The 14,608-nt window shown below is 45.6% G+C and overlaps 2 protein-coding genes across 4 annotated transcripts in view; one reads left to right on the forward strand and one right to left on the reverse strand.

The window, feature by feature from the left end:
• The window catches only part of LOC147016646 (dual specificity testis-specific protein kinase 2-like), a 169,665-nt gene extending 156,193 nt beyond the window's left edge, over window positions 1-13,472 (forward strand). For both annotated transcript variants that reach the window (XM_085845514.1, XM_085845515.1), the window contains exon 10: window positions 9,955-13,472. In XM_085845514.1, coding sequence (XP_085701640.1) covers window positions 9,955-10,802 — 848 coding nt within the window. In that variant the 3' untranslated portion in view covers window positions 10,803-13,472. The remainder of the gene's footprint in view (window positions 1-9,954) is intronic.
• The window catches only part of LOC147016647 (uncharacterized), a 63,450-nt gene continuing 61,756 nt past the window's right edge, over window positions 12,915-14,608 (reverse strand). Inside the window, exons 4-6 of one of the 2 annotated variants that reach the window (XR_015049134.1) lie at window positions 14,054-14,176; window positions 13,394-13,471; window positions 12,915-13,261 (exon numbers count right to left, since the gene is read on the reverse strand). Coding sequence is in view for 1 of the 2 variants with exons in the window: in XM_085845520.1 (XP_085701646.1) it covers window positions 14,095-14,176 (82 nt within the window). In the remaining variant the exon portion in view is untranslated. Of the gene's footprint in view, window positions 13,262-13,393; window positions 13,472-13,551; window positions 14,177-14,608 lie in introns of those variants that run through there. The other variant, XM_085845520.1, reaches the window with a different exon arrangement.

Below are 14,608 nucleotides of genomic sequence, written 5' to 3' on the forward strand. Positions count from 1 at the left end.
TCCTTCAGAAACCCTCCTTACCTGCCCCCCCCGTCCCCTGTCCCCCCCTCCCCCTCCCCCTCCACCTCCTGCACCCAAAGCCTCCTCCCCTTCCTCTTCATTAAAAGTGTGGACCTCAAATATCCGGGGCCTTCGCTCAAACCTTTCAGATCTTTCCATGCAGGTTGCCACTGACAAACCAGACATTATCTGCCTAACAGAAACTTTCCTCTCCCAAGACGTGTCTGACTCCCAAGTATCTCTCCCTGGTTACTCCCTCTTACGGTATGACAGACCTGAGCCTCGTCCTGGTGGAGGTGTTGCTCTCTTCATCAAAGACTCTATTCCTCACTCTCCATGCACTGCTCTCACTCGCCCACACCCCCAGGAATACCTCTGGCTTCGGCTTCCCCTCCACTCCCACCTCATGTTTATATGTGTACTGTACCGTCCACCGAACAGTGATGACTCCATCTACACCTCACTATCCGAAAACATGGACCATCTTCTATCTTCTCATCCAAACTCTCTCTTCCTCTTATGTGGTGACTTCAATTGTCATCACGCCAGTTGGCTAGGTGTGGGTACCTCTCTCACCTGCCATGGCACCTCAGCAAAAGCTTTCTGCGACTCATTGGGACTGACTCAATCGGTCAACTTCCCGACCCGGATCTCAACCAATGGTACTCCATCTCTTCTGGATCTGATTTTGACAAATTTCCCTGACAATATCTGCTGCTCTTCCTTCGCTCCAATTGGTTCTTCTGACCACGTCCTTGTCAAAGTGGACATCTCTCTGGCTATTATCAGAGAACCACCTCACCGCCGTCGAGTCTGGCATTTCACTCAAGCCGACTGGCAGGGTCTCCGAGCAGCCATCAAACTTACAGACTGGTCTCCTCTCACTACTTTCTCAAACATCAACTCATCCTGGGAATTCTTTCAAACAAACTTGCTCTCCCTCATGCACAGATTTATCCCCTCTCGTGTTCAGTTGTCTTACCCTTCCTCCCGCCCTTGGTTTACTGAAGCTTGTGGCGAGGCAGTTGTCCTGAAACAACTTGCCTTTGCCTCATGGAAAGCAAACCCAACTGAGGGCAATCTCAGTTCTTTCCACAAAGCTCGGAACAAGTGTGTATCTACCCTCAGGAGAGCCAGAAAACAACATCTTTCTCATCTCAAGTCTGAACTCTCAAACCTCTCTCCCTCCTCAAAATCCTGGTGGCGTTTAATCAAATCTGTTTCTGGTGTATGTTCCCCCTCCATCCCCTCCCTTACCTCAAATGGCCGCACTGCTGATTCCACACGTGATAAAGCTGAATGTCTAAACTCGGTGTTTGCAGCTAAATCTTGTGTCCTAAACCCATCACTATCTCTACCCACTTTACCCAGTCGCACCCAACTGTCCCTGGACTCTGTATCCTTTTCTCCTGACAAGGTGGAGAGCTTGCTTTCAAACCTCGAGTCAGATTCTGCAACCGGTCCAGACGGCATCAGCCCACGTGTCCTCAAAGCCTGCTCTTCTGCTCTTGCTCACCCTCTCTCTGTTCTATTCACCCTCTCATTTGCCCAAGGTCATCTGCCATCTGCTTGGAAATCTGCTAACATCACTGCCCTGCATAAAAAAGGTGCAAAAACAGATCCCTGTAACTACAGACCAATCAGCCTTCTCCCAATCATCAGCAAGGTGATGGAATCCATCATCGCTTCAGACATGAAATCCTTCCTCTTCTCCAATGGCTTGATTTCCAATCATCAATTTGGTTTCAGACCAGGTCACTCTACCCTGGATATGCTGCTTCTGCTCTCCCAACAATGGATGGAGGTCCTCAATGCAGACAGGAAATCCGAGCCGTATCCCTGGACATATCACGTGCTTTTGACACAGTCTGGCACCCTGCCCTACTCACCAAACTCTCTTCCCATGGTATTCAAGGCCATCTCCACTCATGGCTCGCAGACTTCCTCTCCTGTCGCAGTCAACGTGTGGCCCTAATTGGAGTTCTTTCATCCCCTCTTCCTGTGCAGGCTGGAGTTCCTCAAGGTAGCGTTCTGGGCCCTGTTCTTTTTCTGGTTTTCATCAATGATCTCTCGGACTCTCTGGAAAATCCTCTATTTCTCTTTACCGACGACTCCACCCTCTGCCGTACCATCTGTCATCCCTCAGACCGGCAAGCAGCAGCTTCTTCGCTCACTGCAGATCTGGATAAAATCACAAACTGGTCCAACACGTGGAACATGTCTTTCAATCCAGACAAATCTCATACTCTCACTATGTCTCTTCGAAAGGACCGTTTACAAAACCCCCCCATCCACTTTCTCAACAATCCTCTGGAAGAAGTCTTTTCTTTCAAGCTTCTGGGTCTCACTATCTGCCATGACCTTTCCTGGGAAAGTCACATTTCCAACCTCGCCTCAAAAGCCAGTCGCCGACTGGGAATCCTCCGTCGTGCTAAGTCCTTCCTCGGCCCTCTTGAGCTCCTGACCACTTACAAAGCTTTTGTCCGTAGCCTGATGGAGTACTGCTCTCCCCTCTGGGCTGGTGCTCCTGCCTCCCACCTTTCTCGGCTTCACGCTGTCTAAACCAGGGCATTTAAGATCATCGGCATCTCCCGCAATGAAGCTGAGTCTTTGGGCCTCTCACTCAATCACCGCAGGTTGGTCGGTGGTCTTTCTGTCTTCTACCGACTCCTCTCCAGCCTTGCCCCCCCTGCTCTCTCTGCGATTTGTCCCCACCACATTTCCACAGGGCGCTCAAGGTCCGCCAACAACCCCCTTCTGGTAAAACTACCAAAATCACGAATCACTGCTCATCTTCACTCTTTCATTCCTCTTTTTTCCCGCCTTTGGAATAAACTTCCTCACTCTATTCTTTCCCATTCTTCCCTCCAGGCTTTCAAAACAGCTGTTCACCACCACCTCTTATCTTCCCCCATCCAAATCATCGATCTTTTCTACCCCCGATAATCCACCCAAGCCCACTTCCTTCATTTCTCCTGCTTTCCTTCCTGAAAGTCCCCGAAATGTCCATCTTCTCTTTGCCATGTTCCCCGTCCCATCCCCATCCCTCTCCCTTCCACAGTTCACCTAATGTGTCTGTTCCCCACTGTTTTGTCCCTTCCACTCCCGCCCCTCTTGTCTCATGCCTCCTTGCTGTGAGTTGTGTGTTAGCTCTCATACGAGCCTCGACCAAGGTATACAAAAAAAAATAAAAAAAAACAGCAGTGCAAGATTGGGAGGGTCAGAGGTGGTGAAGCATGAACACAGTGTTGTAATAAAATTTGCATACATAATAAACAGCTTTCTGGCCGACATGAGTGTTCTCATCACCCTCCACCAAAAGTGTTCTCATCACCCTCCACCAAAAAGCGAGACTTAAAAATAAGCAGTTCCCATCACCAAATATCTTCTTGACTAAAAACAACCTTGCATGAGTAAAATTTAAAATACAAAAAGGTTGCACCAGTAAAAATCTGATTGTTCACACCACCAGTAATCTCACAAGGTCACCAAAGTTGAGGCTGTGAAGCTTCCACGCAACAGACATGGAGTTTCAGAGGTGGGGGAGGAATTTGGCAAGGGAAAACGGTTGCTCCTGGAAATAAAATAAAATAAAAACCCAGGCAGTGTTTAAGCTTTGCATGAACCTCGTTCGAAGGCTGAAGGCCAAAAGGCTGCAGTCAAAACGTGCTGGGGCCTTCTCAAGGGCCATGAAATCCATCATTTCGAGACAAATATTGTGTCCCAAATCCATTACTTTCTGTACCCACCTAACCCAGTCGCACCCAACTGTTCCTGGACTGTATCCTTTTCCCCTGACAAGGTGGAGAGCTTGCTGTCAAACCTCGACTCAGATTCTGCAACCAGTCCTGATGACATCAGTCCACGTGTTTTAAAAACCTGCTCTGCTGCTCTTGCTCACACTCTATCTGTTCTATTCACCCTCTCATTTTCTCAAGGTCATCTGCCATCTGCTTGGAAATCAGCAAACATTACCGCTCTGCATAAAAAAGGTGCAAAAACTGATCCCCGCAACTGCAGACCAATCAGCATGCTCCTAATCATCAGCAAGGTCATGGAATCCATCATATCTTCAGACATCAAATCCTTCCTTTTCTCCAATGGCTTGATTTCTGATCATCATTTTGGATTTTGACCAGGTCATTTAACCCTGGACATGCTACTTCTGCTTTCCCAACAATGGATAGAGATCCTAAATGCCAAACATGAGATCAGAGCCATCTTCCTAGACATATCATGAGATTTCGATATGGTCTGGCATCTCGCACTGCTCACCAAACTCTCTTCTTGTGGTACCCAAGGAAATCTCCACTCACGGTTCGCAGACTTCCTCTCCTGTCGCAGTCAAGGCATGGCTCTTAATGGAATTCTCTCATCTCCTCTTACCGTCCAGGCTGGAGTTCCTCAAGGCAGTGTTCTTACCCAGTGCTTTTTTTCTGGTTTTCATCAATGATCTCTCAGATTCCCTGGAAAATCCTCTTTATCACTTTGTTGATGATTCCACCCTCTGCCATACCATCTCAAATCCCTCTGATCGGCAGGCAGCAGCCTCCTCACTCTCTGCAGACCTGGATAAAATCACAAGCTGGTCAAACACTTGGAATATGTCTTACAATCCTGACAAATCTCACACCCTCACTATGTCTCTCCGAAAGGACCGTCTGGACCCTCCACCCCACCCCCCCCGCCATCTACTTTCTCAACAATCCCATTGAAGTCTTTTCATTGAAGCTTTTGGGTCTCACTATCTACCACAATCTTTCCTGGGAAAGCCACATCTCCAAGCTGGCCTCCAAAACCAGTCGCCAACTCTGCATCCTACATCGTGCAAAGCCCTTCCTTGGTGCACCTGAGCTTCAAACCACTTACAAAGCTTTCATCTGCAGTCTGATGGAGTACTGCTCTCTCTTCTTGGGTGGTGCTCCTGTTTCACACTTAGCTCGACTTCACGCAGTGGAAACCAGGGCTTTTGGGATCATTGGTATCTCTCACGATGAAGTTGAGTCTTTGGGTTTCTCACTCTCTCACCGGAGGCAGGTTGGCGGTCATTCTGTCTTCTACCATCTCCTCTCTGGCCTTGCCTCCCCCTGCTCTGTCTGTGATCTGTCCCCCCCCCTCTATTTCCTTAGGGTGCCCGAGGTCTGCCAAAAAAACCCCTTCTGGTGAAACTGCCAAAATCAAGAATCACTGCTCACCTTCACTCTTTCATACCTCTTTTTTTCCCACCTCAGGAACAAACTCCCACATTCTCTTCAATCCCACTCCTCCCTCAAAGTCTTCAAAACATCTGTTCACCACCATCTCGTATCTTCCCCCATCCAAAATCTAGGTCTTTACTACCCCCATTAATCCACCCCAAACTCACCTCATTTAAATTCCCTGTTTTCCTTCCCGAAAGTCCCAGTTGTACCATCTTGTTTATCCCGTGTTCCCCACCCCATCCCTCTCCCCTTCCACAGATATCCTATTGCCTTTGTTCCCCACTATTTTGTGCTTCCCTCTCCCACCCCTCTTGTCTCCTTCGTTGTGATACGTTTCTGTATATTAGCTCTTACACGAGCCTCGACCTGTAATACCAAAATGTGTGTGTGTGTGTGTGTGTGTGTGTGTGTGTGTGTGTGTGTGTGTGTGTGTGTGTGTGTGTGTGTGTGTGTGTGTGTGTGTGTGTGTGTGTGTATGTATATATATATATATATATAAAATATATATATATAAAATATATATATATGTGTATATATATATATATATATATATATATATATATATATATATATATATATATATATATATGTGTGTGTGTGTGTGTGTTCTTGGAAACGCATGCACCCAACAGATAGTGGTCCCAAGACAGTTATTCCATTAATATACGTGTAGATAGTCCCTTCCCTTTTGTCTGGTGGGACAACGGGCGTGCGTTGCGAGGATCTCAGTAAGGTTTGCTTACATCATTTCTTCTTAATTTCATTTCTAACTTCATTCCTACTCTTCTTTTCTGATTAAACCTGAGGTAAATCTGAATTTGGGTCCTCGCAGAGGCCAACACGTGCAGCACATGCGTGGCTGGGGGAGGGCAATGGAAAGGGCGCTCGAACACCACATGAGCATCGACAGCACAGAGCTCCCATCCTCAAGCGATCTCTCAACCCAACTTTTGCGGCGAGTTATACAATATGCTCGGCAGCTCGAGATGATTGACTCGAGCTTCCGATGATCTGGGGGGAGATTACTGGTTGCACTGAAAAGGCGTACGAATGAATATCTCTTAAGAGGCTGTATGGATGGTGTTTTGCACAACACAGAAGCAAAAGACCCAATTAGGCAAGAGCCTGGCTTGTAGCTTGGTGCCATTAGCTACATCGTCAGGGGCCGATAAGAGTAAAATGACAACCACGCCACATTGTGCATGATACGGGCGGCACGTATTTCTCAATCCATTTCTGAACTAATTATATTGATCGGGTTTCGCCCCGTGCACACAATAGCAGAATCGGGCGAACGCTGGCCACGTGCATAATGGCCGATCCACGCACACTGTACGGAATGTGCTCAAAGGCAGACCCGTGCGCCGCTCGCGACTTTATCGGACAGAGCAGGGCACGAATGTACCACTCGCGACACTTTGTTATCGTACAGAGTAGGGCACGAATGGACACATCTTACTGTCTGTGCATGGGTTCGCCATAACATCGTACCTTCAGTCCTCGCTGGCGGCCGTGGATGTTCCCCACGGACGGTGAACGTCTTCTCGCCTCTATGGCCAACAAAGCTGCGATCGGGCCGTGTGGCGCACATGGCGCAGGTGCATTAACCGGCGCTGGTCGGGGCACCTGAGCAGGCATGCGGGACCCTCGGCCGGTCATCAGGGCACAGCCCGGGGGGTTTTGCAGGGCGATTCATGGCACGGAGTTCGGCGTTGGCAATTCATATCATGTCGTGGAGTCGGAGCGAGACGGTTCCACAGCGCGGGGGTCACCTGGCCGAAAGTGGAATGAAGCGGTTTCCGGCCATCACGGCCGGGCCACGGAGGGGGTCGGGGCCAATCAGAGCACCCGATTCGGGTGACGACACTGCTTCGGGGTGGCCCCCCGCCCCATGCCGCGGGGCTTATAAAAGGGTGGATGGCCGGGCCATTCTCTCTCTGCCCTGCCTCGCCTCCCACTCAAGCTGGACTTCGACTCCGCCTTTTGTCGTCATTGCCGCGACTCGGCCCACACTTCTCCACCCACACGTCGCTGAGTCCACCCACCCATCCGGTCCCGCCTACTACTACGTCCACGCGCTCTGGACTCCACCCTCCCAACTCAAGCCCCTCCTTCACGCCCACTGTCTCGACGCGAGCTGCCGGAAGCAAGAGACGATACGCCAGCTGTCAGGGGGGTACCACACTACCACACGGAGCATTGCCCCCAAATGTATTGGTGGCGCATTTGGGTAATCAATTATACAAATGTAACGAGAGATTGTAGCCTCAACTACTCTCCTGTCTTGCTGCAATACCTCCTCTTCATCGGGTTTTGTGTGTGTGTGTGTGTGTGTGTGTGTGTGTGTGTGTGTGTGTGTGTGTGTGTGTGTGTGTGTGTGTGTGTGTCCTGATGCCTGCCCATGTAAGTAAGACTGTAGAAGATCATAATTATCATTATTATTGTTATTATTATTTTTGGGTTAAGTCTGCTCTGTGTCCGCTTTCAGAAGTTGCTTGTTTATTGCTGCACCGCACCTTTCTTCCCTATCTCTGCTTGCACACCCCAATAATTCTATTGATTGTACCACATACCTTTCCTTGCTTGCTTGTAAATAAATCATTATTAGAAATGTTCCCTGCTCGTTTTTGTCTTTTCCTTCATTGGTCCAGCATGGTCCGAATCTTAGCTTAGCCGGGACTTTTTCGGCTCAGTGTCGCTTGGCTGCATCCGATCCGTTCCGGTAAAGTGATCCGGTTCGGACAAGGCGTACAGAGGGCGTTTTCCCCAGTAATTAAATCACGTGATTAATTAGGTAACCCGTTTAACCCATAGACGGGAGGACCCTCGGTCACTCGGTTGAGTTATTGGCATCCACGGTTGGTTAGCGACCCGCCGCATCACGGAATTATCCGTGTGTGACTGCCGACAATTCCGGGTAGTCTGGTGGGAGCCGAGATAGCTCCCCCCCCCACAGAGTAGTCTTCTCACCCGACCCCCGGCCTGCAACAAAATATATATATATATATATATATATATATATATATATATATATATATATATATATAGCCTCTTGCTTGCTTTGCAATGAGGGGAAACATCAGGAAAGAATGGCGATTGTGAATGCTGTACAACTCTTACCGTAGCAGATGGCTTAGGCTTACCGCAGCACGAAAATGACGAACGTATTATTTAGTTAGGTTATAATTGTGGGTGGAGTCAGGCCAGTTGTCCAGCCAATTGGTGGAAGATAGCTCAGCTAATTATATATGCTGACATTCGCCTGTGTCATGTGTCGTGTGATAGCTGTTAGCCGATCAGATTGTATACAAAGGAAAAAAAGAGAAAAGTGGCCTTGAAAGGCTGAGATGGTGGATGAAAATACCCTTTTCGGACAATCCCCGAGTTGCACGTTGAGGTCTTAAATGCCCATCACTAATCCTCTTCATCTCTTTGCTGATGATATTGGTGCTCTTGCTCACCTTCTGTCTGTTCTTGGGTTAGCTCGCACCTGGAGCTGCTCTGTTATAGGTGAGCACAAACTGAGATGAGCAATCGCCCGTTGGTTCACGCAGCCAGTGGGGTGCGCTGAGGCAACTTCATTGTCAAAATGCAGTGTACAGTCCTTTTTAAGTGATTCTTAACTATATGGAAAATAAACACTACAAGCCCATGTCATATGGTTCCTGAATAGCTTTGGTATTGCTTTGAAATGTGGATCTGCGTACCACATTTGGTGGTTGTCGGCCCAGTGGTCTTTGCAAAAAATGTGAACATGCAGATAGATGGACAACTAATATTACTTCTTCGATATTTAATTGCAAATTCTACACCTCACATTTTTGAGGTGCAGTTGGGGCTGCATCCTCGATGAGGCCTTGTATTCTTTTTTTTCTTCTGGCATGGAGTGAGGCAAAGGTGAAGATGCTTTGAGCTGTTTAAGGCCTAAGTCACATTTGCTCTACGGCGAGGGTACGGCGGCCGTACGCCCTCTGAATTGACAGAAACGTGCGGCAACCGCAGAGTTTCTGCACTGGCCTCAGGGTGGCCCTACACCGTTTGGCTATCTTTTACAGGCCGTAGGGGTCGCCGTGGAATTATAATGCGGAGTTATAACTTTTTTCATTTCTACATTCGCCGTCGCATTTCGACAAGCCTAAAAAAAAAAAAAACTGGTAAAAAGAAAAAATTAACCCACTCGTTACCGTCCGTCTGGCTGCGCGTTCACCTTAGGGCCCCCCTGCGGCCGCCTTGCGGGCACCTTGAGGCTACCTTGCGTCTGCCTTGAAAATTATATGGCCGCCGCAGGGCCCCCTTAAGGTCACCGTGCGACATCAAGTCAAAGACAGTATAGCAACCCCACGTTTTCGGTCTCCACAATTTCTAAATACGCCGTGCGGCTCACCGAAAAATAAAAACATATGTGACTGCTACATTGTGTGACCGTGGAAATACTGCGGCCGCCGTATAATTGCTCGTGGCCGTAGATTTTGGAGACCCCACGGCCGCCGTGGCAAATGTGACTTTGGCCAAAGTAATGTTATCAGTCTGTTCTATTGTTCCACCACAATAGGCTTGAGTATCAATTTTGAGAAAGAAGACCTTGAATATTTGGTTCAATACTTCGTTCATGTCATCAATTTCTTATTTGCATGATGGAGTGTCATTAATATTTTGGTGTTTTCATAAAAAGTATTGCTTTTGACTTCAATATCTTTTCTTTGCACCTAATGGACTTTTTATTTTTTGTTGTCTTTTTCTTCTTTTACCAAAGGCCAACCAGTTTCAGAGTACTTGGAGTTGCAAGGCACCTCAACTCTCATCGATGGTCCCCTTACCTGCAGCCAGTCTGACATTTCATGTCCAACACCACCGACCTCCTCCCGAACACCCAAGCTCAATCCATTTTCCGCTCGTAAAGAGCTAAATGGAGGGCACACGAAACTATACGACACGCAGACACGGCCGTCTCTGCCACCCCTCGCAATCGCCATGCCTCTGTCACCATTTCCCACACCACCTAGCACTCCTCAGCCCTACCGCTCACCCGAGGAACCGCCAGCACGCCGCTGCAGATCTCTCCCAACATCTCCCTTGCTGACTCATCACTGCCAAAGGACCTCACCCATGTCTCGCCATTATCCACATGCTCTTGCGGATATCCCTTCTCCTGACCTTGGCTACGGAACAGGCTCTCCATTTGATGACCGCAACAACCTGAAGATGGACCCCATGAAAATGAAAGCATTTGTGGGGTTTGGTGTTTCTCGTCTACCTCCCAACACTGCAAGCCCTGCCGTGGTGTATTATCCAAGTGAAAGTTCAAGTGGTGGTTACCTTTCTTCTCACTCAGATGAGCAATCACCCGTTGGTTCACGCAGCGAGTGGGGTGCGCCGAGGCGACCTCATTGTCAAAAAGCAGTGTCTGGTCCTTGGCATCACAAAAATGAACTGCCAGCAGAGGTGGATACTTCCCACCCACCTAACCTTGTTGAAGATGATCATTGTCTGTCTTTACCAAACCAAGCATCCTTAAGTTCTGTTTCAAAACTCAACTCGATCAGTTCATCAGATACTTCATGTGGTCAGGATGATGATGTGACTGCAGCTGTCAGATTATAAGCAAAATATGGTTCCTGTAGTGTCACTGAACATGGACTTGCTTTCATCACTTTTATAGCAAGAGTGAATGAAAGCGTGAATACTGTTAATTTATCACAAAATGTTTTTCCCCTCTGCTGAGCATATTCAATTTTTTTTTTCAAAGATCACAGACTTCTTGGCCATTGGACCATGAAATTACAATCCCTTTCCCTCCTCTTTTTCTTGTCTGCATCTTAACATTGACTTGTTTTCCCTATTTACATTGAAACAGGTCCAACAACTCTCTTTACAACTGCAGCGATGTTGTCATTCACCCCCACTGTCATTATTGATTCTTTCTGGAAAGCTCTCTTTGATTAACGGTTTCTTTCATTCTCACCTGCCTTATCTCCCATTGCCGATCCTTTGCATCACTGCGCACTCTCAGTGTTCACGGTCCACTCCGTCCCTTTGTAACACCATGTTGTATGTAATCTTTGCTCATTCCCTTTTGTATCGGTTTCTAAATTATATTTGGCTTTCTGGGCTGAAAATAGGTGTAAATTGATTTTTTTTTCTTTCAGAAATTGTAAATTTTGTAAATTTATCCCTCAAGGGGCTTTCATTTAATTTTTGTCATAGGTTGAAAGGGCAAGCAGGAATGGGGCAGATTAAGTTTGGGCTCTAATATTGCTGTAAGAATAAACCACAATAACAGTTGGCTTTTGCCCATTGATGCCATGGAAACCATTTCCTCAGCAGTTGTGATGTATTTTCTTTTTCTCGTGTTTCCATCCCCTCACCCCCCTCCCCCCCCCTTTTCCACCTCATTTGGCTCGAATGCTATGAAAATGAAACCATTGGTAGAATAAGTAGAACCCAAACTCATTTTGTTGTTGTTTTGATTTTCCAGTCACTCCCAATGCAAGTCACCTGCATTCAACAAAGCTGCATTTCGGTAGGACTCGTCAACATAGTAGACATTTGCACGATCTGCTCTCATGCCCTTAAGATCGGTTAGATTATTCAGCTTCGGTGTGTGCGATGTTTTATTTTTTCCATTGTAACCAAACTGAACACAACCTCTGCCCCTTGGACTGAGCTGAATGGTCTTGATCCAGAAGTTTAAGCAACCAAGCACTTGACCGAAAGTAAATAGAAGGTTTTGTTTTGTTTTTCTCTCTGCAACGACTGCATTTGCACAACCCAGTGAAAGCTGCCCTTCACATCGTAGATTAATTGTGACACAAAACAGAATTCTCAAATCAAACCCCACTTCTTCAGAAGTCTACCCAAAACGAGTAAAGCTGGCTTGATCGGTCCTTGTGCATAAATGGGCCTGCTTTCTTCGTTTGTGCCTGACTTGATTGTCGTTAGACTCTGCACTCGTGTGGTTCTCACAGATTTATCTTGCACAGGTTCTCACTGGGCCAACTTCAGATTTTTCACAAATCTGACTTTTATTAGCCCTGGTTCTGTGTAGTGCTTGTTCAAGGAAATGTTTGTCGTTGAAACTTTATGTTGTATTATTTAATGTGTTCCCTTACCATTGTGTTCCCATGAGCCACTCGACTCATTTCTACTGCACTTTCAAAGGCGGAGGCAACAGCCCATGACCGGAATGTACATGCGTATTTTACGTTGACCGGACAGCTTTTTAAAAGGTGCACACTACGTCGAGTTCCTGTTCAACCGTGAGACTCTGGTTTTATTGGACTGCTGGATTATGGTTGAAACCTGAGAAGAAAATGTTTTTTGCATAGTTCGCTGTGACTGAATAATGGTGAGTTTATTTTGTGCAAGTCATTTCCCTTCAGCCAAATGGCACTTGTCATTAGCCATCTTTACATGCAATTGTCACTGCTTTTGAGAAATCGTTTCCCACATCCTGGAGTCGTAATCGGCATTGCGATGAGTCTGATTTGTTTGGCTCCATTTTGCTCACCTTGGCATTTGAGTGCAGTAGAAATGAGGCAATCATATCAGGTTCTGCTAATTGTATTTGCTACCCACTTTGGAAGAGACCAAAGACTTTGGTGCTGTATGCATTGTGCTGTTTATTATTTTATTTCCCCCCCCCCATCTTCCCCTTGACCCTGACCCCGACCCCGCCGTCCCCCAAAATGCTGAGCAATAATAAATCGTAATACATTTGATGAAAGCTCTCGAATAGCAAATTTTTATTTTTGGTAAAATCCTTTTTGTCTGTAAACAAAACACATCCACCCTCCTCAAGTTTCTTACTGCGCCCTTTCTCACTCCATTTTCATTACCTAATTGGTATGCTACAAAGTGACTAAAATACACCATGCAATTGAACACTTACTGTACCTGTCCTTTGACAGATTGTGAGATGAGTTTGAAATGCAATTTTCACAAATTTTATCACATTTACAAAGGATACAAAAAAAGTGTAAATCGTGTCGTGGAGATAATCAAAAGATTGAGTCGAATTGCTTGCAGAGGGCAGATAGTGATTCAGATGTATTTGTCTGGCAATATATATATATATATATATATATATATATATATATATATATATATATATATATATGTATATATATGTATATATATATATATATATATATATATATATATATATATATATATATATATGTATATATATATATATATATATATATATATATTCTGACTGCAGGTAGAACGATTCCAGGTCTTGGTCATCTGTAGAGGCTTTCAAGTCGGTCCTTATCCAACAGGTGCAAAGACAAAATTAAATTATTGGATATCTTCATTTGTGTTAAACTGATCAAACTTTGCCATCTATGCAGACACAATCTAAATTTGTCAAAGTGCAGCAAATCAAATAACAAAAAATCTGCATCTGATCATTATCAATTATTATTTTACATCCTCCGTTTTGGGGGTGGGGGAAAGCACCCTAAAAACACCAAACAATGATCACATGTTTCTCAGCCAATTGTGGGCAAGTCATGGATGCCTCCACAGAAATTGCTGGGAAATTCACCGAAGTTGCTTTTGCTATGAAAAAGGAGCAAATGCCAAGTGGTGAAAAAAAATAATAATTAAAAAACTTGCTAACGATCAGAACCATCAATTCCTTTTTGAAATATTACTTTTGCTGTCATTTTAAGATGCTTTTCAAGTTCCCAATTCATACCCTAACCAAAAAGGGTACACTGCATCAGCAGCATAGCTGCTGTGCTGCTAGTAATGATGCAAACCAACAGCCATGGACTGCATGTGAATGAATGAACATTTGAAATTAAGACTTCAAATTTTTTCGCAAAACAAAATACTTACTGTACCTATCAAATGCTTTGTTGCTTTCTCTTTCTCCCTCTTCTTCTCAAAGCGGTGTGGAAGTCACTTGTGCTTGGTGTTCTTCTACTCCTTCCGTGACCAGGTTGTAAGGGGATGATTGGGTGACACTAAGAAGGAAAAAGAAAGGGAGGTTATCAATCATAATGACAATGAACAGCTGAATGAAACTCACAACAATTCTAAAGAGTTGCATTCAGGCTATAACCCAAAAAACTTCTATAACATTGGTTCTGTTTTTAAATTTTTGTTTGAAGGATAAAGAAAAGATTACCTGCCTTGTTTCTTTAAAAACAAACCAAAATGTTGTATTCTGAATTGGAATGTTAAACACCAGTTTCACAAAGAGGAACAAGCTTAGCAAAGCACATTTTTCCATGTAGAAGATGTATTCCTACAATTTGTGCATTTCAAATGCATCATCCTCTCAAAACAAAATAAGTCCTCTTCCTTCCCTGGTACCTCGATGGTAATGCAGGCAATAATTGTTATAATACACTCAGCTACGTTGGATTATCTGCCTTTTATGACATCGATGTCAT

This window comes from Eptatretus burgeri, chromosome 11 (genome assembly GCF_056783735.1).
Source record: "Eptatretus burgeri isolate ZD-2024b chromosome 11, Ebu_testis_v1, whole genome shotgun sequence".
Lineage (NCBI taxonomy): Eukaryota > Metazoa > Chordata > Myxini > Myxiniformes > Myxinidae > Eptatretus > Eptatretus burgeri.